The sequence below is a fragment of the Didymosphaeria variabile genome (assembly GCF_027946475.1).
Source record: "Didymosphaeria variabile strain IMI 356815 chromosome Unknown scaffold_1, whole genome shotgun sequence".
Taxonomy (NCBI): Eukaryota; Fungi; Ascomycota; class Dothideomycetes; order Pleosporales; family Didymosphaeriaceae; genus Didymosphaeria; species Didymosphaeria variabile.
The window spans coordinates 1,758,322-1,781,814 of NW_026611620.1; the positions used below are offsets into that span (position 1 = coordinate 1,758,322).

Here is a 23,493-nt window from a genome sequence, read left to right on the forward strand (position 1 = left end):
GGACAGAGCTTCCTCCGACTAGCTTGTCACGATCTGGTGTGTCTAGATTTTCTCGTATTCATCTACTTTCCTGAATTCCAGACCGACAAACAGACTCGAGTCGGTCCTCACCCGTACTGTCACAATCGTCTTTCGCGTCGCAATGGCACCACAATCTCACGGTGAGCCTAGAAGTATAAATAGTTCAAGCATTCTCCATTGCGGCGCTGAGTCCATATCAATCACACTTGAGTTTCATCATTTCCGATTACTCTTGTGGGTCAATATGAAGATAATAACAGTTTCATGTTATGCTATTTTGTACTCATCCTTCGTTCTCGCATATCCCGGCATGGGCGAGGCGATCAAAGATCTTCGACGTTCAGCCAAGGCCACCCGCGAAGAACCGAAGCAGCTCATTGGAGACCTCAAAAATCTCAAAGACACCCAATTGACCGCCATCGGAAAGGATATCAAGGCCATCCTGCTGGATCAAAAGGACGCACGATCGAGCGAGATCGATGCTGGTGCACCCGCAGGGACACCAGATAGCGCAGCATGCAAGGCTGACCTGTGTTGCGTGTGGAAATGGATTTCATATGAGATGACTGCCAAGTTCAATGGCACCTCCGGGCGTTGCACGAAATTCGCGCGTGGTGCTGTTCGGCTAGGGTTTCATGATGCCGGAGTCTGGTCCAATACAAGCTCATACGGTGGCGCTGATGGAAGCATCCTCCTCACCGATGAAATCAATCGCTCGGACAACAACGGCCTTGCGACAATCGGGGATCAGATGAAAACATGGTATACTAAGTACAACAAGTATGGGGTGTAAGTACAAGTGCGTGACACTCTGTAGTAATCTTCTAATTTGTGTAGAACCATGGCCGATCTGATACAGATGGGTGCCACCGTTGCCACGGTGGTTTGCCCTCTCGGTCCGCGCATTCGATCATTCGTTGGCCGCAAAGATAACGCAAAAGCTGGACCGACTAGTCTTCTACCAGATGTGAACGACTCGGCAGATAAATTGGTCAAGCTGTTTCAAGCGAAAACGATCGACCCACATGACTTGGCTGCTCTGGTCGGAGCACACACGACTTCGCAACAGCACTTCGTTAACACAGCAAGAGACGGCGACCCGCAGGATAGTACTCCTGGTGTATGGGATGTGAAGTTCTATGGAGAGACTGTATCTACTTCGCCACCCAGGGTCTTCAAGTTCGCAAGTGATGTGGTGCTAAGCAAAGATGCTCGGGTGAAGGACGAGTGGCAAGAGTTCATCAATGGACAAGACCATTGGAACGAGGTAGATCTTGAAGTTATTCCAGCAGGCCATGACTAATATTTGCAGGATTATGCGAAAGCCTATACCCGGCTTTCACTGCTTGGCGTCAACAACATCAATGACTTGAAAGAGTGCACAAAGGTTCTACCTCCTGCAAGAAACTCGTTTGTTAGCCAAGACCAGCCGATCTTGGATTTGTGGCTGCAGGGCCAATACAATCAGCTGAACAATCTAGTGGACGACGCTATCATGCTGACTGGTCTTACCTAGGGTAGCAAGGGGTAAAGGCTTTTTTCAAAGTCTACACAGAACCTTTCAAGCACTACAGTTTATGTTTTATATATGCGTGTCTCTCAACTTCTCCATTTTCGCCTATGCTTGTAAAGTGGCGCAAGTGTGACCACCAGCGGGGCGATATGATTGGCGTTCGTATTTGGCATGCATGTCTTCAGCCTGGTTGACGCGCACAGCCGCTGAGCACCAACGTTCTTCGCTCCAAATTCCACAAACTTCGTAACCTACTTTACCCATACCAGCATGAATGCGTCCTTTGGGCCTCGCGAATGGATCCGTAATCCCAGATTGCTCGAGCCGAACGATGGCCATGTATTAGTGTCCATACAGAAGAAGGATGTAGGTGCACAGTTAGAGTAAAGGCAGTCTATGAGCTGATCAACGCAGGGCTTCAGCATGTCACAGTCTCATGTAGATGACAAGCGCCTCCTGTCATTGATAGACTCGAGCTTTTCAATGAGATCAAATTGGACGCTGACTTTGTTAGAATTCTTGCCTTCACCAAAGAAGTGACACTGATGTACAACCAGGGTGATCACTAGGAGTACTCGTTATAGCGGGGATCATAGGAGGATACCATATCCACCCGATATCCTGGAGGCGTTCATTGAGTATTGGAAGATTGCGGATATTTGCTTCCGTGCACAAGCAAGAGCGGGATCCTGCAGCTTCTTGTGTAACCCTGTACCTGGTGATCCATCCTACACCGGTAGGTCACCTTGTCTATGGTTCTTTCGCGTATCTGAAACATGCTCTAGGTCTTGTCATACGGTTTGTCTACGGTCTACCCTTCCGTGGCACGCTAATGATCACGCACGATCGCAACAGAAACAATACCTACGTAATATGCTTTGGTATCGCCTCAGAGCATGCGCACAGACTAATCGCGCGCTTGGAAGAGTCCCAAAGCTATGCTTTGTTCCCGTTGCACGTGGCTTACCTGCTTTCGGATATCGTTCTTGAAGATCTAGAACGGTTCTCTACGACCACTTACTATGACTTCGTTTCTGTTCGGGAAGCCATGGGCACAAATCTTTACTCTCTGTCTGAAGAGCGCATTACGCGCGCCCCTGATCTGTTCGACATGCCAAGGAGACTTACGGCTCTGGCGAACGCGCTGGCAAGCAATTGCTCGTCTTTGAAGGGCGTGAGCGGCATCCTCGATAGCATGGAGTCATATTTGGAGCGCAAGGAGAACGTGACGAACCATAACACCGCTAGTTTCGATGTCTTTGCCGATCAGTTGAGCCTGATGCGTCAAATCGTTAAGAGCGCATTAAGGAGAAATGAGTATGTGGAAGAATCAGTGCAGGCGCAGGTTCAGATGGTGAGGTACCAATCACGAATACCACACAACCCATGACTGATAGCTACAGGTCTACGCTCTTCGGGCCCAGCAAGATAATGAGTTGAGCCACCAGTATGGCGCCGACATGCGGGTCATCTCCATAGTCACGCTCATATTTTTACCTGGAACTTTCGTTGCTACAGTCTTCAGCACCAGTTTCTGGGACTTCGATCCGGCGAACGAAGGACCCATGGTCTCTAAGTGGGTTTGGCTTTATTGGGTCGTTACTGTGGTATTGACGACATGTGTCATTAGTATCTGGACATGGTGGCCTTTGCTCGGGAAATTCAATGAGAGAAAATTGCGGCCCTTGAAGGATATAGGGCAGACGATGCTGGAATGGAAACACAAGAAGTAGTAATGTGGGAAAGATCTTCACGAAGATCAGCGTCTATGGCAACGGCGCTCGGCATCTGCACAACTTGATTTGTGTATTTGGCACAGTTTCGTGTCTTGCACTATTGATTGCTGGGTGGGTTTAAAGAATTGATGCGGAACAAATAGCTATACCTTGCAAAGTTCAATTGTTTTTGTAGCCGTACTTCGCTCCCCGCTTATTCCACCAACCGCCTAATTTTGAGAAAACCCGCTCACGCCAGCTTGGTACTACACAGGTAGGTATGATGGTTAATTGGCGCGTCTTTGACGATGTCTTCATGCTCTCACTCATATTGACGGTGCTAGAATAGCATGTGCAAGTTATATGACATTTCGTGAAAATATCGCAAAATAAATACCTACCAAATGGGCTTATCTGTAAATGAGATCATCATAATAAATTTGTCACTCTTGTGACGCACCCCAACGCTTTGCTCCAAGCCGCAAAACAGTATCAAGATATATACTACCAGTCTCTGAGACTGCTCACATTGTAAAAGTCCTCAAACACGCTGCCATCTTCAATTTGTCACCGTTATTCAACAGCGATGATCGTAGACGTAAGTGAGAAAGCGCTGGACGTGGCGGACTGGAGCTCTTCTTCTTTTGGGGCGGCGGCAAAATTTCAGTGACGAGAGTCTCTGAGCTGTTTGTTTTTAAGACTACCGGTACGCCAGGCTGTTGAATTCCAGACGTATAAGGGCTCCAAATTGCAGTTGATGCTCCAATAGTCGAAGCTTCCATAGCTTGCGGACATTGGTAGAGTGGCATTGTATGCACAGATATCGGAGCCGGGGTTGTGTTTGAGGCCAGTGCGATTGTGCTAGCTGAGATCATTCGTAAGCACTGGCGAAAACATTCCTTGAAAACGCTTACAAGACTGTTGAGGGATAATATTTGTACAATTCAGACCCCGCCTTCGCCGTCGCAATTGCATAATACCAACGACACCAACAACGAGCGATCCGAACGCCAACAGTACCGAGAATACTCCGAAAGTTGTCGTAGACAAGAACTCGGGATCTTTTGCTGCGGCTGTTTGAGCCGCTGAACTGCTGTTGTGGCAGGACGTGTCATTGTGAAACAACCACACCTCATCAACAGCGCTCTGTGGTCCGGGGCTAAGACTCGGCAGGGCCGAGACTGTTCGCCAGTAAGAGATAGTGTGCATCGAGGCGATGATATAGGGAAGACTAATAGAGGAAGTCATCGTGATTGGCGGATTGTAGTCAGGGGTCGAGACTAAAAACAATCGTAATGTGATCGTGTCAAAGGAGCGGTCTAGAGCGCAGATCTTGGATACATATATCATGAAGCACAGGGACAATGCTGCACGTAGAATCAGCCAAAAAGCCCTTGTGACATCATGTTAGTTGTGTAGGGAGGCGCAAATACCATAAGTACATAGAGCGGGTACGCGAACTCAGCCTCCTGCGCATGTCGTCAGTCACGAAACTGTGAGCGAAGCCACGGCCTGTGGCTTTCCAAAGAGGGAAAGAGTGTGTGCAATTGGTTGGATCATGTTTGTGGCTGTTGCAGGCTTTCGCTTAATGCTCGGTGGCTGGCAGGCTGAGCTTCAGCTGAACCTGAGGAATGTAAAACGAAATGACCTGCACGTGAGTCATTACAACATGTCGAAGTCAAACGTGGGATGTAATATCAACAAATGGATTTGAGAAACGCGTCTAGGGTTTGGCACCATAGCCGATGATTTGTATATCTGCACCCGTGTCGAGTCGAAGGTCGGCTGTAAGCTTGCCAGCACACAAGGCATTAGATATTAAGTAGAGTATTGCATATCCGAGGATGGTTCGCTTCTTGGCACGTGTCTGGAGTGTAGAACTGTTGCTGTATGACGACTTTCACTTTGGCGTGAGAGATTCTGAACGTTTGATGTGATGCCGGAATCTGATTCGCTGTCCGAAGCCCCGCTAACTTCATTGCTACGATGACGTAGGTACCCGTGAACATACTCCGGTACCTATATGCTCCTCAACAGACTACCAGACTCACAATCAGAGACATGGATTTTCCTAATAGCAGCTACCCACGGTGGTGGAAGGATCCAGGCCTGCGCAAGCTCAATTTCCTACTTTCAGCATGCTATCTAGGAGCCATTGCAAACGGCTACGCTAGCTCCCTCATCTCCAGCCTAATAGCCAACCCAAGATGGTTTGCAGACCTCGAAGGGATTTCAAATTCCAACTTGCTAGGGCTGGTCGTGGCTGCGCAACCAATAGGCTGCATCGCTGCATTCTTCCCAGCACCCTGGCTCTCAGACAATTTTGGCCGTCGAGCAGGAATAATGTTTGGCAACATCTGCATGGCCAGCGCATTCATCGGACAGATCTTCTGCCACGACTTCGGGCAATTTCTCGCAACACGTTGTCTTGCTGGATTTGGCGCGGTCTTCAACATCATAGCGGCTTCGGCTCTACTTATGGAACTTGCTCATCCTCGACAACGTGCTATTTCTGGCGCGCTATTCAATACCTTCTACTTCATCGGTTCTATGACCGCTGCTTGGACATCGTATGGAGCCTTGCGTTTTTCGAACTCGTGGTCATGGCGTCTACCAGTGACCGCCCAACTTGTCTGGACCGCAGTACAACTTCCCTTGACTTTATTCTGTCCTGAATCGCCTCGGTGGCTCGCATCGCATGGGAAGCTTGAAAAGGCCAAGCTAATCCTTGCTAAATATCACGCTAACGGAAATCTGCAAGATGAAACAGTGACATCAGAGCAAACACAATTCAGCTTGACGACCGGGTCCGAGAATGAAGACTACAGGGCTAGTTGGTCGGCGCTCTGCAGTACGTCAGGAAATCGAAAGCGTCTCATGCTATCTGTAGTCATCGGTGTGACTACTCAATGGTGTGGGAATGGCGTTATCACCTTTTACCTGGCACCTGTATTGCGTACAGTTGGTGTTACCAGCTCTTTCAAACAGCAAGGCATAAACGGATGTTTGCAAATCTATAACTGGTTTCTAGCCTGCGGCGCCGCGCTCCTCGCTGAGAGAGCTGGTAGACGTCGCTTATTTCTAACTTCTGCCGGGACAATGCTGGTTTTTATGATCTTGGTCACCGTTTGCTCTGCCCTGTATTCGACCTTCCAGTCCATCGTAGCAGGCTACGCAGTCATCACATTCCTCTTCTTGTTCCTCGGCGGCTACGTTGTTGGACTGACACCAATTCCCATCCTCTACATCAACGAGATCTGGCCCAGCCGCCTCCGTGCGAAGGGAACGAGCGTCTTCTGGGTTTCTCAGGCTGCTGCTACTTGCTTCAATCAATACATCAATCCCATTGCCTTGGAGAAGATCTTGTGGAAGTATTACCTAGTTTATGTGGGCGTGTTGATCGGTGTTGTTGGTTTCATGTTTCTTTATGTACCGGAGACTAAAGGGCTTTCGCTGGAAGAAATTGATAGGATGTTTGACAGGCGGCAGACGAACGAGATTGTGCTGGACGCAGCGGAGCCCCAGGAGAACAACGAGCGACACATTGTTGATGCTTAACGAGGATAATCCTTGAAGAATGTAGATCTGCATAGGTGTTCTACTAGTAAGAATAATAAGTGTATGGGCCTTGTCTAATTACTCCAAGCGACAGCGAAAGGCTCCGAATCAATATGTACCAAGTCATCCGCCGTTGTCGGACCATTACGCTCCGCGAATCCTCGCAAACTATCAGTCCTGAAGAAATACTCGCCTGCAGAAACTCTGGTGGAACCCGGATTCAACTTGAGGTCACCAAACCAACCGGTCCCCACGATTCCTCCATCAGCTTGCTCGCCATCATCCCATATTGGAACTGGCCATGCCCTGGTACCGTTACCTGCATAATGGAGGTACGTCCTGATCCAATGAGAACCCATGCCCCTAAACCAGATAATACCTTGCGTCTCGCTAGGGAAATTTACAGCTTTCTTCTGGGCTTCGACCCTCCACACCTTAGGACTGCGATCGAGGTCCCCCTTGAAGCCCAGATAGGGAAGGCTGAGGTTGAAGCCATCTGCAGCCTTGAACAAGACCCAGCCGGACCAAATAGGAAGAAGGTCAGCGCCAGGGTCTTTCGGGTCGATGGCAGTGACTTGGATAGTTGCTTTGCCTTTCGCTGGGACAGTCACTTTGGTGCTTGAGAATTGTAAGGTGGCACCGGGCTGCACATAGCCTTTGTTGTAGATGTCATCGTAGTTGGTGATAGGCTCGAAAGCGAGAGGGCCGCTCCAATGTGTTTCCCGAAGTGAATTCACAGTACCGGCTGGTACGTTCAATACTTCGAACTCCAGGGCCTTGTCCCCGATATTGACTATATCGACGTTCTTCGAGGTGCGGTAATTGGTTTGGTTGAATTCCAGGTTTCGAGCGTTGACATAGGCGGTCGCAGAGGCAGCGCGGTCGACTTGGATCATGCCCGCGCCTTGCTGTGCTGTCGAAGCGTATCCGGGACCCCATCCGCCTCCCGCATCGCGATCGAGGAACTTAGTCGTCGAGGTTAACACGTTTGCCACGCGAGCCATATCAGTCGTATTCAATGCCTGGGCCACAAGAGCTACGGCGCCTGCGACCACCGGCGTCGCGAACGAAGTACCTCCGCCGAATCCAAATTTACCGCCAGGAACAAGAAGTGGCATCTCGGTACCAGGTGCAGCGATGCCCACTCCGGTCGAACCATCGAGGGTTGGGCCCCAAGAACTTTGTCTCTCGATACGACCACCTATTCCTTCACCCTTGGGGCTACTACTATAGCTCGCTATTCCGCTGATGTTGATAGTGATATTGCGGCCGCTCTGGAGTAAGGTTACTAGATTTTGCGCTTCATTTCCGGGAAGGAACGCAACCGCCGTGACGTTCGGCACGTTCACATTGATGTCATTCAGCCTATCTACCGCTCCGGTGAAGTCGGACAGCAGGACGTATTTGGCGCCATGGGCACCGGCTTTCTGGATAATGAGCTCATCGCCGCCACACTCGCCCCGGCGAACAAGTACGATGTGCCTGCTCAAGTCGGGAGTGTTTGCTGGATACTCAGCGCATCTAAAAATCATTCCTATTAGCGATCTGGTTCACAGGATTTATATATCGCTTCACTCACCCATCTGCACCGTTCCCAGCCCATCCACCGAGCGTGGGGTTTATCCAAAGGGGGAGACTAACGTTTGTCCAGCCGTACATGCCCGAACCACTGTTGCCGTTACGCCATTTCATCTTTCCAACAGTGCCATCATCTAGTGCATAAGACGCCGTGTTGTTCCATGCCACGTTGTGCGTGTTTTCGACCATGCCCACACACAGATTGGATGGCGACGTACAGGAAATCTTTTCCTTGTAGAGTCCTTTATTCCCATCGTTACCGGCTGACACCACAAGAAGGATGCCTTTTGCGGCTATCTTCTCGAAGAGCCGCACCTCGCTAGAGAAAGCGGTAAAAGCCCAGTAAGAGCCCCAGCCTAGGCTCAGAGAGACTACGTTAACCTTATCTATCGCGGCCTGCTCGAGCGCCTGCATTATTTTGCCAACGGTGCCGCCTTTGCAACCTGAGATGATGTAGTTCCCAAGCTCGACGTCAGGTGCGACGCCTTGCCATTCCGCGGCGATGCTAGGGACAGACGAGATTAGACCTGCGCAAGCTGTTGCATGGCTTCCGCACATTGGGTCCCCGTGGCGGTCATCAGAGTCTCGTAAGTCTGTGCTAAACGCGATTTTGATACCGGGATGAGTCGTATCAGCCTGAGTACTACTATTAGCAAAAGCGGGGGAGGTTGTACAGACCGATCGTACCTTGGCGTCGACAAGTGCCACCTTAATCCCTTTCCCAGTAATTCCTTTCTCGCGCAATGTATCGACCTGCATCATGATCTGATCGTTTGAGTACAGTTGCTTCATTTGAGCGGCCGTGAGACTTGTTTGACCGTGGCTGACTGTGGCGTTTGTGATGCTTTCCGGGGACTCGATGACATTGCTGAGATCAAGCTTAGGTGGTTCCAACTGCTCATTAGGCATCACACTGACGATATCCGACAACTCTTTGATTTTATCGATAGCGGTTGGGATCTCGACTTCGATGCTGAGCTCAATGATTACTCCTTTGAAGATCTGACCACCGCTGAGGTTAGTCGTGAGCGATGCTGAGACACCTGTAGCCTTTTTGATTTCGCTGAGCAGACTTTGTTGCTGTTGTCTATCATCAGCTCAAACGCATATCGACCCCAAGGCTGTGGAGGATACCCACAAAACCAACGCCATCCTTCAATGCAACGAGGTATGAAGAAGATTTCTTGATCTCGAGAGGCACAATGGCTCGCATATCAGATCCTGGGTAGGGTGAGGTAGCGTGACGGCCGCGGGGCTGTCTGGCATGAACGAGTGACAGAAGGAGAGTAAAGAGCGACAAGACCTTGAGAAGCCAGGCCATGATGAACGAAAATACACCCACGAGCGGATGGTCTCAATAGTCGTCCTCGACTGAAGATCTTATACAATCCGCTTTGACTGTGCCTTGATAAGAATGCTCCTCCGCATGGTAAACTGTGCCGTTTGCTAAAGAGGCGATGGAATATATCCGGTCAACGGCACAGCTTTGCGTTTACTTGGCTCCGTAAGGTAGGGAAGTTGGGTGAGCTTAGCGATTCGTCTTGACGTGCGAAGCGATATCATGCCAACAGTTCTCAGGTATAGACGGTTTTCTCCAATGCGGATTAGGGGTTCTCGCGCGATCACAGCATGACAACGGTCGAGTCCAGGTATGAAGTATATCTCCATGTTTCAAACATACTTCTCACGAAGCTGAGGGGCCCGGAAATTATCATTTCGACAAGAACGTGCGCACAGCAGTGAGTCACTAAGGGCGCTCTAATCCTTGAACTGGTCGCGCCGCATCTGGGTAAATTGCGCCCACCCGCTTTATGGAAAGGGGATGGACAACCCTTGGCTATACTCCAACACTGATCAATGGATGTTGGATGCGGCGTGTTGCTGGGAATAGCAGCGCTGAAGGCTCCGTTGCAACCCGCCATCTTGTGCGGCTCATTCAGCCTGCGGCGTTCGATTCAGTTCAATATCTGTTATCGTCCCAGCACCCGTCGTGACTATGCATCGATGTGACCCTAAGAGGAGCTGAGACAACATAGTAGACAGGTTAACGGCAGAGACGTAAAGCCAGAGCGAAGGTGAAGTGACATGATGTTACGGTTTCAGCTGTGGACACGAATCGTAAGCTGCATGATTACGAACAATTACATGTCATCTACATCTCCGACGACATTATGGAGTCTCAACCCAAAAGTAGTGTTTGCCAGACAATCATGTAGCCGTAAACGATGACGAGGGTGGTTGTCGTAATATGGAAGAGGTTAACGCATCGTCGCACCTGCCCCACTTTAACGGAGCCTCGGTGAAACCAACACCCGGCCCCGCTAAAATTTCAGGACGATCTGCTCAAAGTCGCATCCCCACCAGCACGCTTTCATAAGCCTCTGCGCACCCATTGTCGTTCATTCCAGCTCCCAATCATGTTTTCCGTTCCCGGCTGGAATGTCTCTGCGAACCTCGCGACACAGGTCGAGAAGCCGAAGCCGCAAGACCCTGAGAAACAGGGCAAGAAAGCAAAAAAGAGGAAGCAGAAGCAGGAGGAGCAGGTCAATGAGGCAAATGTGGGAGAGCTGTGGGACAGAGTAATTGAGGGGAAGACACCCAAGGCTCCGGGAAAGACAGCGCCGGGAAAACCTGAAGGTGCACAGGCGGAAGAGGGTGCGCAGGAGGTGAGAGGGAAGAAGAGGAAGAGGGGGACGAGAGGCGCAGGGCGTGGTGACAGTGGAAGCAAGGAGGATGAACAAGTGGCAGACATTACACAAGCAGCCGTTGACGTGAAGATTGCTGCGGAAGTCAAGCCAAAGCCCATTGAAGGCGAATCGAAGCGCGACAAGAAGAAGCAAAAAAAGGAGCACAGGGCCGACCAATCTTCGAAACCTGCAGACGCAACCATGCCATCTGCAGGTATAATAGATTCACTCCTCCCACCCGAGCCCAAAGGCCTCACCCCTCTCCAGAAGTCTATGCGCCAGAAACTCGCTGGCGCCCGCTTCCGCCATCTCAACGAGACGCTGTACACCAAGCCGTCCACCGACTCTCTCGCCCTCTTCAAAGAAGATCCCTCCATGTTTGAAGACTACCACCGCGGTTTCGCGATGCAGACCGAGGGCTGGCCCGAGAATCCCGTGGATGGCTACGTGAACGATGTGCTCACGCGTGGCAAGGTGCGAGATCGAAACACTCCCAAAGACAAGAAGCGGAACGAGAAGAAGCCCAGATACAGAGACCCGACTAAGCCAGAGCCAGAGGAACCGACTACAGCAGGGGGGCTAAAACCCTTACCCAGGAATCTTAAGGGCCATTGTACTGTCGCGGATTTGGGCTGTGGCACAGCCTCCCTCTCCTACCGCCTCCAACCGCACCTCAAATCTCTCAACATGCACATCGACTCCTACGACCTTTCCAAACCTTCTGGTCCTTCTCATTCGCTCGTCACCATAGCAGACATCTCCGCATTACCCTGCGTAGATGGGTCAGCCGACGTAGCAGTCTTCTGCCTCGCCCTTATGGGCACAAACTGGCTCGATTTTATCGATGAAGCATACCGCATCCTGCGGTGGCGCGGGGAGCTTTGGGTCGCGGAGATAAAATCGCGCTTTGGACGCGTCGAAAAAGGCAAACCTAGAAAGGGAAACCCTCCCATCAATTCCATCGGTAGCTTGCGAAAAGGCGGTCCCAAGCCACCCAAGAAGAAAGAAGATGATGAAGGCGAAATGAATTCCGACGACGAAGCGGAGCTCGCGACGCGCATTGATGGCGTGGCTGCAAAGGAAGGCACGGATGTATCGTCCTTTGTCGCTGTGCTGCGTGCGCATGGGTTCGTGCTTGATGCGCCGCCGGAGAAGCCGTCTGCCGCGATTGATTTGGGGAACAAAATGTTTGTTAAGATGCAATTTGTGAAGGCTGCGCAGCCTAGCAAAGGGAAGAACGTCAAGGAATCGGTGAACGGGCTTAAGATGGGCATGAAGGGGAAGAAGTTTACGGCAGTGGAAGACGATGATCCTGATGATACGGAGAACGCAAAGGTGCTTAAGCCGTGTTTGTATAAGATTAGGTAGATGTAAAGCCTATTGCCTATCTTCCTATCACACGTTCCTGTATCCAGATCCTCACCTCCCATCCCGTCACTTCTACTCCCTCTCCGACTTTTCTTTACCCAGCTTATCCAGTCCGCCAAGACACTGAAAACTCCCATCTGTTAATTTAGTAGGCAACATATCGTCCAATTTGCTCGTCGCACTAATCGTCCCCGCCATGCCGCCCCTCCAGATCTGCTCCGGCGGATCATCAGGGTTCTTCGACAGATCTTGCACCACATTTTTTGCCCAAGCCTCACGGTCTTCAGCATACTCCTCTGTCTTCTGACCCGTCACCACTTTCATTACTTCTTCTTTGATTGGTTGGTACGGCGAGTCCACCGGTAGCTCGTACGGATTACTCTTGTTCTCCCCAAAATTAGACTCTAATGACCCAGTCTTGAGGTCAACGACGTGGATGCCGAGCGGCGCCAATTCAACTCTTTGGATATCGTTGAACATCGCCATTGCAGCCTTGGAAGCGGAGTACGCGGCGTGGAACGGCGTCCTTAACACACTCGAGATACTCGTGTTGTTAACGATCACGCTCTTCCTTCCTTCCTTCCCCGATGTTGCTGCGGCCAGAAGTAGCGGCAGGAAAGCCTGCGTAACGGCAATATACCCCCATACGTTGACATCAAACAACGCTTTTGCCTTAGAAAGGTCGAGATGCAGGAAAGGCTGGTAGTGTCCGCCGCCCACGCTGTTAATAAGAAGGTTGAGAGTTCCATTCGTCAGGTTGGAAATATCGTTCACCAAGGCGGAGATAGAGTCTGGACTAATGACGTCGAGTGTCAATATTACAATCCCGGCGAAAGATAAGGCTTTCATGTGCGCTTTGTCGCGCGCGGTTGCGAAGACTTGCCAGCCACCGTGGTTGTGTAGAGCGAGGGCGAGCGCAGAGCCCAGGGAGTTGTCCGAACAGCCTGTTATGACGACCGTGCGAGAGTCTGAGGACATTGCGGAGGTGTATGACTTCCAAGACTGAACTCACCAAATTGAAAGTCTTCTGTATTCCTTGTTATGGTTGATATCAAGCCTGATGTAGTTGGTGTCTATGCAAACGAAGTTGTGAGGTCATGACTATTTCGGGCGCCAACGTTGATCAAGTGTATCTTACACTCCGTCTACAGTTGTATGCAATATTAAGACAGTGTACTTGGCAGATGAAGATCTTTTGAGAACGAGTACCGGTGAGGAAAACCCGATAAATAAAGATTACTATGATGTAGTGTGGTGTAAGCGCGTAATTGCCATTGCTCGGACGCGCTGGCACTCTCGAGTCTATCCATGATGCGCACAAAAACTTCATGTAAGCAAAAAGAAAAGCGGCGATGCGCAAACGTGCAGATTCTTGCACGGGTATATATCCGTCCTCCCATGTAACCCTACCTCTGCACTCTAAGCCATAGCAGCCATCTCCGTCTCACTCTCACTCACACTCTTTCCCCCACGCCCCTTCTTATTAAACAACGTCCCACCCAGGGCGGGGAAGAACCAGCCCGGATGGAAAGCTGTCTGTGCAATAACAGTAATAAGAATCATGATACCCTCCAGGACAATGAAGTCAGTTTCATTGCGCATGAGGTCGTTCGCCCAGCCGCCGAACAGCTCGGGAATGCGGTAGATGCATCGAATGAGTATGCCGAAGTAGGCGACGATGACGGCGCCAGCGAAGAGGCGGAACTTGGTAGAGGTCCAAAGGGAGAGGGCGGTAGGAGAGAGTTGGTCGCGGTGGCGGAAGGTGCGGAGGGAGTATTCGAGGACGAAGAGGGCGAAGACAATGAGGACTGGATCGTTATTAGTGACTAGATAAGGAGCATGAGGGGAGCTTGGTACGTACCAACGACCTGGAAGATGATACCGCCGATCATGATGTCCGTACCCGCATCCAGGGTCTTCTGGTCTCCGTCGTCGGCAGTGGCAGCGAGCGCTCCACCAGCGCTTTGGAGCACCAGGGACGTGATGTCGCACGCGATGAAGATGTAAGTGTACCAGTTCGGTCTCAAGCGACTCCACTGCTCGCCAAAGCTGATGACAACGTGCTTAAGCGTGAGGTAGATGCCAGCCGCCAAGAATGCAGGGCTGAAAATGAGCAAGACAATCTGGATCGTGAAGCCGCCATTGTCGTAGGGATTTTTGTGCATCTGGATACGCCCAATGTAGCCAATCGTTTCGCCGAGACAGCCCAATCCAACTCCTATCATGTACGTCCATGTCTTGTAACGGATACCGAGGCCGAGCTGGAGAATGAAGGCGAGAGCAAAGGCCGCTGCGAAGAAAGCATTCCAACCGAGCGACGGGTAGTACCCGTACACTGTGCCCTCAACGGGGCAATCTGGACCAACGCTCTCGCACCAATCTGGGACTAGGACTTTAGGCCCAGTCATCTTGATCGAGGGAAGGTGGAAGCGGAGTCAAAGTGCGTTGTAGAATTCGACTCCGTAAGCTAGGGGGTGATGGGAAGATATAGCTGGCCCAAGGGGATACGAAAGGAGGATGGGTTAAGGTTGTTGGTTATGGGCAAACGTGCCGTTGAGTTGGGGGGTGGTAAGATTTGGGGGTATAAGGTTGGTGTGTGCAGCTTACCGTTATCTCGATTTCCACGTCGGTGCCTTATATCTATAGTCTCTCGGATGAACTTGAGTCCTTACGCAGGCATACAACGCCATGTGGCATGTCATAGACCAAGCCGCAGGATGCAGTGATTCGCGTCCACTTCCCCAACACCGCCCGCGGGCTAACGCGACCGTTGTTCTACGGAAACAAAATCGAAATAAGCGTGGTAAAATTTGCAACCATGCGATTCGCCCACCAGGGCGGAGCCACGGCGCGATTTGTAGTTCCGCGATTCTGTTGCAATCTGATTTGTCCACTCGTCTATGATGGGCGAGGAGCTTGGTTGCTTTCGTCGCAGGGAATTTCTTAACACTGCCCACGCCTGAAACTCAAACATTGCCGTTCACGGACAAAAGCCAGATAAGCGCGGTAAACTCCACTGTGATGCGATTCGTCGATTCGTGTATTGAGCAACGATGAGCCATCGTGTCAGTGCGTAGGAGCCTCAGCCTCTCACGTTTCGGTGGTTTTGGTCGCAAGTCTAACCCCAAAAGGTTTACATTGTAAGCAGCCGCCGCAGGCTAAGCCTCGAGTTTGTGATGCCCGACCGGTCGGAATGACGCGGACACGGCGTGCCTGATGCTCTCCCTCGAGCGGAGAGCTGGCAAGAGAATTGTGCCGTCCTCCGTCCAACCTCACAACAATTCGGATAGAGCACGTTCGGCGATGACGGTCAACCATAAAGTATAACCTTCATTCGCACGGCTCATGTCAATCCCTTTTCGCGCATGTTGAACGAGATGTCCGATTTGTGAGAAAGGAGGTCGGACGATAAGGGAGAAAACCGAATATGCCGAATGCGAAGAAAGCGGAGCGGACGAACAGAGGTTGGTAGCGGTCAGAGAGGAGTGGAGTGGAGGCTCCGCCATGCTCGGCTCTAGCCGGACGAAAATCGTTCCAGGAATTAGGCAAATTCGGGGCTAGTTTGCGACCGACGACCGACTCCTTGGATTGCCACGAGCCTTACCCGTACGCGATCCTCTTGCTGTGCCCTTCGTTGATCGGCCCCCGGCGGCCTTGTCGCCCCAGTAAAGGGTTCTGCGCGACATCTTCGAAATCTAGAAACGTAAATAGCAACCGATGTCGCCTCGCGTAATGCGTACGCTATGAGTCGTTCTTCTCCACGCTAGAGGGCCGTACAGCAGATGTAGCTGTTGGCTCACCCGCAATGCTTACCCCTTCAGGAACTCGATGACGCTGATTGGATTTCTCTTGGCACATTGTTGCTCCCGTCTTGAGTCTGGATTGCGCGAGATGCGAGCTTCGCTAGCATTCATATTGTCGGGCAGCTGTATCATTGACGCGTACTGTGACGTTGTGGTCGGGTATTTCGCGATGTTATTGATGGCGGGCCTGAAAACATTCGCTGCTGGTCGACGAGTTGAACAGAAAACGGACATGTGTAAGTTGCAAATGGTTCTGAAATTGGCACGGGTGGGATGAATTGGGTAAGTACTCAGAGTATTCGATGCCTTCTGTCCCGTTTCAGAGGACTAGAGTGTAGCGAAAGCGCGAGGAGTATACACGAGACTCATGGAAGGGCTTTTTCGCTAATTAACATTAACATAGTAAACCCTTATACCTCATATCCACGTAGACTAGATGGTTGTGTTTTTTTCGCGCCCCTCCAGATCCCAACCCTTCCGAAAACTCCAATTTTGTTCCACGAAGCTCAAGGATAGATGTCTTCATCGTGGCTCACACTGTCAAATTCCATCACCATGTCTATCCAGCCGCCTCCGCCGTACTGGCACACACTCGGCCCAACATTCTTGAACCCCGCGCTTTCGTAGAACTTGATCAGTCGCTCTCTGCAAATCAGTGCAATTCGTTTCCCCAGCCCGGCGTCCTTCATCCGCTGCGTCCACGCCCTCAACAACACACCACCAAGGCCCTTGCCATTGAGATCTGGGTGCACACAGAGCGAGTGCAAACATATCGTGTCGCCTTCCTCATGATGACCGGTTGATGGGCCGAACTGGTAGTTGGTCTTCCAGTCCGAAGGAAAAGCCATGGCGTCATCTGTGACGAGGTTGCTGCCCTTGAACTTGGTGGCTATGATGTGGCCCATTAGTATCCTTTTGCGGTCTGAGTCTGCAGAGTCTACCGACGGGAAGTCCTTGCGAGCTTTTACTAATTTAGAGAGGGGGCCGGAGACAGTGGGGTAGGCAGAGGAGAAGAGACCAGTGCTTAGCTCGCCGCAGACTGTCAGACGGTATGCGATCTGTAGCAGTGTTAGCCGTAATGCAGCGATTGTTTGGTTAATGCATGTTCAACGGGAGGAAACGAAAGGCACGGGACCGCAACAACAATTTTGTCTTGGCGAAGCGAGGCGAGTGCTCGCCTGCTGTGATGTTGTTTTCGTGCAGCGGGTGGCTGAACGGTCAGGCGAGATAGGCGTTGCGCATGGATGAATGGGCGGTATGCTGTACGCTTTGAGGGACAATGCATCCGACTGATGCCTGAAAAATGCCCGACCAAGACGTCGTCGCACAAGCAAGCATTCAGCCATGGAAGTATCGCGAGGTGGACTAGGGTGCACCGGAGGAATAGATATGGAGCATTCCACCCACCTTTTCCCGCGACGCCGCCTCATTCTCGTCAAATGCGGTGTGCTCCAGCCAGTCGCAGTCATCCAGATCGTCCTGGTTGAGCAACGAAGCAAAAGGATGCAAGTCGGTCATGCGCTTGAAGCGGTCCTCGATGAAGCTGGTGGGCACTTGATAGAGCGACGGCATTGGGTTGGGATCTTCGGGGCTGTCTGCGGCAGGTTCCTTTGACAGCGGCGGCATATCCTCCAGCGTCTTCTTATCCGCTATGAGATCCCGTGGCATGCTGACTTGGCGCTGTGGTTGGCTTGCTGGAGACGTTGAGGGGATGCGTGGGAGGTGTGCCCGTGATCGATTGATGCGCTCCGGGAGGTTTGGCCAGACCCTTGCCGCCGTTGTAGATCGTTGTGCCTTAGCTTACCCTGCCTGTACCACAAGCATACACGAACATGACTACTTGGCGTGGGACTCTCTTTGTGTCGACTTCAATCATGCAAAAGGCGTTGGACTTGAGGGGTCTTCGAGCTGGCATTCGCTTGTGTACGCCGACGGATGGCCACGGTGAGAGGGGACAATGGTTCCTTCCTACGGTGCAAAGGGCAGGCAGGTACCGGGCCGCCGCTTCCCATGCTGTGCAAGCAAACAAACCCCGCCAGTGGCCGGCGGCAGGAGCGAACCCGGTCGCTGGACGAGCTCTCAGAGGGAATTCGAGCTCGCCGTAGTCCTGTATATAGGCTCCCAAACCCGCCCAAATGCTGCAGCCAGGATCAGCCTTCTCTGCCCACTATCCATCCAGCTTTCCAGCCTTGTTTCCTGTGTTCCGCCTTGATGATGGCCTCCCGCCGCGCTAGATTGCCCCGCGGTGGCCCCTGCGACTGCAGACACTCACCGCCGCCGTTTCATGACTCCAGGCAGTGTCCGACGTACTGCGTGGTGCCTACAGCCCACAGCAGCCCAACCAGCTTATACCAGTGCCCCAGCGGCCTCATCATAGCCCAGCGCGCTGCTATAATACGCTGACATAGCCGCGCTCGCGACCACCGCGTAACCGCCCATGATGCCTTCACTTCATCACCGCGCTCCCCGCTGATTATTAACAAGCGCAAACGGCCGACCGTCTTCCACCACCTTCTAGCAACCGTTACGCGTGAAGGCAACACGCTCGGGACAAAGCCGTTGTCTTATAAGCCACCGGCCAACGTGCTGAAACCCTTGTACACAACCGCCGAGTGGGAACCCCGCTGTCAACCATCCAGATCCCCCCAAGCTCCTCGCCTTCCGCGTACCGTGCGACCTCATCTTGCCTCTTTTCAGTTTTGCCTGCATATCGCAGAGGGAGCCAGCGCCCCAGCTGACCGCGACCATGTAAGTCGCGCCGAAACCGTCATGTGCGACGTGCCAAACCCGATGGCTAACCGCTCCTCAAATAGGCCACGCGTAACAATTTCCATCACCTCGCCCAGCGAGACGGACCAGCCGCTCATCACCCTCGATTTGCCCGCCGACCTGACCCTGAGAGACCTCAAGGCTTTCATCGAGGCCGAGAACCCAAACTGCCCCGCCGCCGCCCAGATACTGTTCTACAACGGGATGCCTCTGAGCAACGACAGTCAGACATTGGAGCAGGCCGGCGTCAGGGATAACGAGATGATGGCTGTGCACATCCGGCAGCATGGAAATGTGCAGCCACAATCTCGCCCTCGTCAGACGCGCCAACAGGCCGCCGGTGGAGTGCCACCGCCAGATCCAGAGGATGTGCGACAGCAGCTCTTGCGCAGCCCGCCCACTTTGGAACAGCTCACTAGGCAAAAGCCCGAGCTTGCTGCTCTCGTCAACGACCCTGTGCAGTGGAGAACCGCCTACAACCAGATGCAGCGTGAGCAAGAGCAAGCCCGCCGCGAGCAGGAGCGCCAGATCCAGCTACTGAACGAAGATCCCTTCAACATCGAAGCCCAGAGGAAGATCGAGGAAATCATCCGCCAGGACCGGGTTATTGAGAATCTGCACACTGCATACGATCTCAATCCGGAAGGTGAGCATGAGCCCTCATTTATTTGCGCAGATAACATACTAACGACCCAGTCTTTGCCTCGGTCCACATGCTATACATCAGCACGGAGGTGAACGGCGTGCCAGTGAAGGCTTTTGTCGACTCTGGTGCCCAGGCTACCATCATGTCCCCAAGTTGTGCCGAGAGATGTGGCATCATGCGCCTTCTGGACACGCGCTATGCTGGTATTGCTCGTGGAGTCGGCACTGCTGCCATTCTTGGTCGCGTGCACCATGCCGTCATCAAAATTGGTGGTGTCGATATGCCGTGCGCTTTCACCGTCATGGAGGGCAAAGATGTGGATCTTCTTTTTGGCCTCGACATGCTCAAGAAGTACAGAGCCAAGATTGATTTGGAGAAGAACGCGTTGTGTTTCGCAGACACTGAAGTGCCTTTCCTGCCAGAACATGAGATCCCGAAGGGATTTGGCGCAGATGAGCCTACTGTGCCTGGTCCAGGGAATACCGAGATCGGGACGAAGACTGGTGCTGTGAAGCAGGCCGGTGCTGGGGAATCGTCTGTGGCGGTTGGGGAAGCTGAGAAGCAGCCCGCATCTCAATCAGCGGCGCCAGCACAACCTCGACCTGCACCTGCAGCAGCGTCTTCTCCACAATGGCCGGAGGAGCATATCCAGCAGCTTATGAGCATCACTTCGGTTCCTCGCGAAGTCGCCATCAACGCGTTATCGGCAGCCGGCGGAGATCTAGACACGGCAGCCAGTATGCTCTTTGGAAGCTAGGCGCGACCGAGAACATCCTGAAGAGCATACCTGCTATCGAATCACGCAAGCAAGGAAAACGATCGAATATTTTTATGGGAACGGAAAAAGAACCCCAACGGCTGCTCCAATGATTCCCCTTCGCTGAACCTAGATCTGGCATGGACATGAAGTCACGGCAAGGCACGATCGCAACTCTTAGCGCTTGCATTGTATCGCATGTATTATCTAGCCTCTCTATTGCACTCTATACATGAGTTTCCTTTGTTCGCGGAGGCTTTGACTCCCCTGGAGTCATGGGGTTGGTCTAGGTAGAGTGATAGAACTGAACAGAGCCTTCACGAGTGCGAACAAGACGACTGTCTGAGCGTCTTCTGCGAGCATGCAGATATGTTTTTTCCATGCGCAACGTTAATCACACTCGGAACAATTGCCCGTGATTGGGATGCGATCGATCGACGTGCAACAAAATCTCTTGCCATTGCCAGGACAATGCTACCTTGAGGTCGCAATTATCCTAAGTCACACATGCTGTTGCATTGTCGTAGGTGTCTGACGCCCACCTGAAAAGGCGCTTCACTGCATCGCGCCACAGTGGTACCATGTACCATTCCAAGATTCCCGCAAATCCCTCCATTCCCAGTGCGCCGTCCTTGTCTTGTGTCGTCTTGTCTCCGCTCTGAAGCAAATCCGTGGTACAGCAAGAAAGGATAAAGGGATAGTACACTACCGGCGTAGTATAGAATGGCCATCCTACTATAGCATGGGAAATTTGAAGCTAGCCAGTGTGATTTGCGACAGAGAACTTGGAGTATGTACAAGGCTATATGCGATAGCCGTACGTGGTGCGAACAGCCTTTCCAAGATGATGGTGAAGGTCGCACAAAAGTCATTCAGTGACAATGTTTTGCTGTTTTGCTGTTTTGGCTTTATCTTTGTATCTCAACCTCAGTGTTAGCACAAACCAAGATTCACAACTACACGATGCAACTAAGCTTGTCTAGGAAATGTGTACGTACCTGTTCATGCCTGAATGGTGGACACAAAAGCGTTTCGAGGATTGTCATCGATGACCAAATGGGGAGATACGATTACTGTTGCAACGAGGGGGGCGATGCAGCGAGTAGTGCCAAACCTAGAACAAGGGATTCTTAGAAATGTTTCAACGTAGAAGTAAATCATGTCACATCTCCTTCAATGCTCAGACATAATAGTGTAATACTTTGGCATTCGACAGCAAGGAGATCCCTTTACTCCAAGCCGGCAGCTATTTGGCTACAAACAGACCCTTCCACAAGGTCACAAGGTGTATGTATCACGTTAACAGAGCGAGCCTGACAGAGGTGACTAATGTTTAAGGAGAGTTACGAAGCGAAGCTTTCAACAAGTGGGTATCACGTTAGCATGTCCATGGCCTGACATGACAGAGGTGACTGAGTGTTCCGTGTTCACGAGCTCGCCTCGGCAGAGTCGTTGATCTTGAGAGCTTGGAAGCCCTCGGGCGTGATGTTGACGGCGCCAGCTTGTACGAGCTGTTCGACATGAATAACAGTTCCGATGCGAGTTTAGGAAGGGTGACTTACAGCACGGCTAAGATCATCAATCAGATCCTCCGGGTCCTCAATACCTACACACAAGCGGATGATATCCTCAGGCAGCGCCCTCTCCGCGCGCGTCTTCGCATCAATACTAGCGTGGCTCATGCGGCAGGGCATGCTGATCAAGCTGTTTACGCAGCCGAAGCTTACACTGATAGCCCAGAGCCGGGCGCTCTCGACGATCCTCTCGGATACGTTGACATCACCAGTCTCGAAAGACAGGACAGCGCCGGCGCCACGAGCCATGCTCCAATGGAGGTCGTACTGCGGGTGAGACTTCAGACCCGGGTAGCGGACCTTGAAACCATGTGACTCGAGGAAGGTAGCGATGCGCATGGCGTTGGTTTGCTGTTTCTCCATGCGGACGCCAAGGGTCTTGATGCCGCGGAGGAGGAGCCACGAGTCGAAGGGCGAGAGACCGCAGCCCGAGGCGTTGATGGTGAAGTAGAGTTTTTCGCCCAGGGCGGAGTCGTTGATGGCGATGACACCAGCCATGAGGTCGTGGTGGCCAGAGAGGTACTTTGTACCGGACTCGTAGACGATGTCGGCACCGAGGTCGAGGGGGTTCTGGAGGAGGGGAGAGAGCATGGTATTGTCGACGGCGACGACAGCGGCGGGGTTTGCGGCGTGCGCGATGGATGCTATCGAAGGGATGTCGACGATCTTAATGAGCGGGTTGGTGGGTGTTTCCAACAGCACCATGGCCGTCTTGTTATTTACGACACCACGAAGCGTCTCCGGGTCGGTGGTGTCAACGTGGTGTACAACAATGCCTCCGTGCGTGGAGAGGTACTTGAGTAGCCTATTTGTTCCGCCGTAGAGATCGTCTCCAGTAACGACTTCGTCGCCCGGCCGCAGCAGTCGTGTGATCACGTCGAGTGCGCCCATGCCCGACGAGACAACAAGCGCGCGTTCCGCGTTCATGATCTTAGCGAGGTGTCGCTCGAGGTGTGTCCGTGTGGGGTTTCCAGAGCGTGTGTAGTCGTACTCCATCCCGCCACCGGTTGCCGACGTCTGCTTGAAGGTTGCAGACTACTCAAATTAGCATTGTCTTCCTTTTTCGCCTCAGCGACAAGCCTACCTGGTATATGGGAACCGAAGCAGCATTGTACTGATCGCTGCTCTCGGTGTAGACCAGCTCGGTCGCAAGAGCATACTTCCTGCCGCCATTGCGCGGTGTGCTCGGTGCGGGCGAGGGTGGCAGATCGTGACCGTCGAGGTCGTGTGTGTTCAAGGCCTTGCCCGCGCCATTGACTTTGTCCTTGGAGCTCCCAGGGAAAGAGCCTCCAGACATGGCGGCGGTGATGTGCCTTCCGAGTTTGTTTGCGATCCGAGACTGCGTGACGTGGGGTCGAAGATTGCTTCTTGGATCTCGTGTCGAAGTCAATATACGTCGCTGTTGAAGTGATCGATTGCTATGTCTATTCAGGAACAACAGCAAACTAGGAGGTGTGGAGAGGTAGGCAGGAGGAAACGGAAGCGCAATGCTGCAGGTACTTTT

General features: G+C 52.2%; 10 protein-coding genes across 10 annotated transcripts; 5 read left to right on the top strand and 5 right to left on the bottom strand.

Annotated features, from left to right (window-relative positions):
* Positions 1-331: 331 nt before the first annotated feature.
* N0V89_000563 (uncharacterized protein) lies at positions 332-1,537 on the top strand (the record flags this gene model as incomplete). The annotated part of the gene is made up of 3 exons (XM_056209384.1): positions 332-810; positions 859-1,288; positions 1,334-1,537. 3 exons carry the CDS (start codon positions 332-334, stop codon positions 1,535-1,537), a joined length of 1,113 nt encoding a protein of 370 aa, XP_056076206.1.
* Positions 1,538-1,804: 267 nt separating this feature from the next.
* On the top strand, positions 1,805-3,267 carry N0V89_000564 (uncharacterized protein; the record flags this gene model as incomplete). Its single annotated transcript, XM_056209385.1, has 5 exons — positions 1,805-1,900; positions 1,949-1,965; positions 2,092-2,270; positions 2,320-2,888; positions 2,938-3,267. 5 exons carry the CDS (start codon positions 1,805-1,807, stop codon positions 3,265-3,267), a joined length of 1,191 nt encoding a protein of 396 aa, XP_056076207.1.
* A 3,081-nt stretch (positions 3,268-6,348) lies between these two features.
* N0V89_000565 (uncharacterized protein) lies at positions 6,349-6,807 on the top strand (the record flags this gene model as incomplete). Its single annotated transcript, XM_056209386.1, has 1 exon — positions 6,349-6,807. One exon carries the CDS (start codon positions 6,349-6,351, stop codon positions 6,805-6,807), a length of 459 nt encoding a protein of 152 aa, XP_056076208.1.
* A 74-nt stretch (positions 6,808-6,881) lies between these two features.
* Positions 6,882-9,598, bottom strand: N0V89_000566 (uncharacterized protein; the record flags this gene model as incomplete). The annotated part of the gene is made up of 4 exons (XM_056209387.1): positions 6,882-8,328; positions 8,387-9,021; positions 9,073-9,465; positions 9,524-9,598. The coding sequence occupies 4 exons, from the start codon at positions 9,596-9,598 to the stop codon at positions 6,882-6,884; spliced, it is 2,550 nt and encodes an 849-aa protein (XP_056076209.1).
* Positions 9,599-10,802: 1,204 nt separating this feature from the next.
* On the top strand, positions 10,803-12,440 carry RRP8 (25S rRNA (adenine645-N1)-methyltransferase; the record flags this gene model as incomplete). Its single annotated transcript, XM_056209388.1, has 1 exon — positions 10,803-12,440. The coding sequence occupies one exon, from the start codon at positions 10,803-10,805 to the stop codon at positions 12,438-12,440; it is 1,638 nt and encodes a 545-aa protein (XP_056076210.1).
* Positions 12,441-12,512: 72 nt separating this feature from the next.
* On the bottom strand, positions 12,513-13,418 carry N0V89_000568 (uncharacterized protein; the record flags this gene model as incomplete). Its single annotated transcript, XM_056209389.1, has 1 exon — positions 12,513-13,418. The coding sequence occupies one exon, from the start codon at positions 13,416-13,418 to the stop codon at positions 12,513-12,515; it is 906 nt and encodes a 301-aa protein (XP_056076211.1).
* A 441-nt stretch (positions 13,419-13,859) lies between these two features.
* On the bottom strand, positions 13,860-14,848 carry N0V89_000569 (uncharacterized protein; the record flags this gene model as incomplete). The annotated part of the gene is made up of 2 exons (XM_056209390.1): positions 13,860-14,248; positions 14,302-14,848. The coding sequence occupies 2 exons, from the start codon at positions 14,846-14,848 to the stop codon at positions 13,860-13,862; spliced, it is 936 nt and encodes a 311-aa protein (XP_056076212.1).
* A 1,901-nt stretch (positions 14,849-16,749) lies between these two features.
* On the bottom strand, positions 16,750-17,911 carry N0V89_000570 (uncharacterized protein; the record flags this gene model as incomplete). The annotated part of the gene is made up of 2 exons (XM_056209391.1): positions 16,750-17,301; positions 17,651-17,911. 2 exons carry the CDS (start codon positions 17,909-17,911, stop codon positions 16,750-16,752), a joined length of 813 nt encoding a protein of 270 aa, XP_056076213.1.
* A 1,101-nt stretch (positions 17,912-19,012) lies between these two features.
* DDI1 (DNA damage-inducible protein 1) lies at positions 19,013-20,415 on the top strand (the record flags this gene model as incomplete). Its single annotated transcript, XM_056209392.1, has 2 exons — positions 19,013-19,658; positions 19,709-20,415. The coding sequence occupies 2 exons, from the start codon at positions 19,013-19,015 to the stop codon at positions 20,413-20,415; spliced, it is 1,353 nt and encodes a 450-aa protein (XP_056076214.1).
* A 1,427-nt stretch (positions 20,416-21,842) lies between these two features.
* STR3 (cystathionine beta-lyase) lies at positions 21,843-23,286 on the bottom strand (the record flags this gene model as incomplete). Its single annotated transcript, XM_056209393.1, has 3 exons — positions 21,843-21,926; positions 21,978-23,024; positions 23,074-23,286. The coding sequence occupies 3 exons, from the start codon at positions 23,284-23,286 to the stop codon at positions 21,843-21,845; spliced, it is 1,344 nt and encodes a 447-aa protein (XP_056076215.1).
* Between the last annotated feature and the right edge of the window lie 207 nt (positions 23,287-23,493).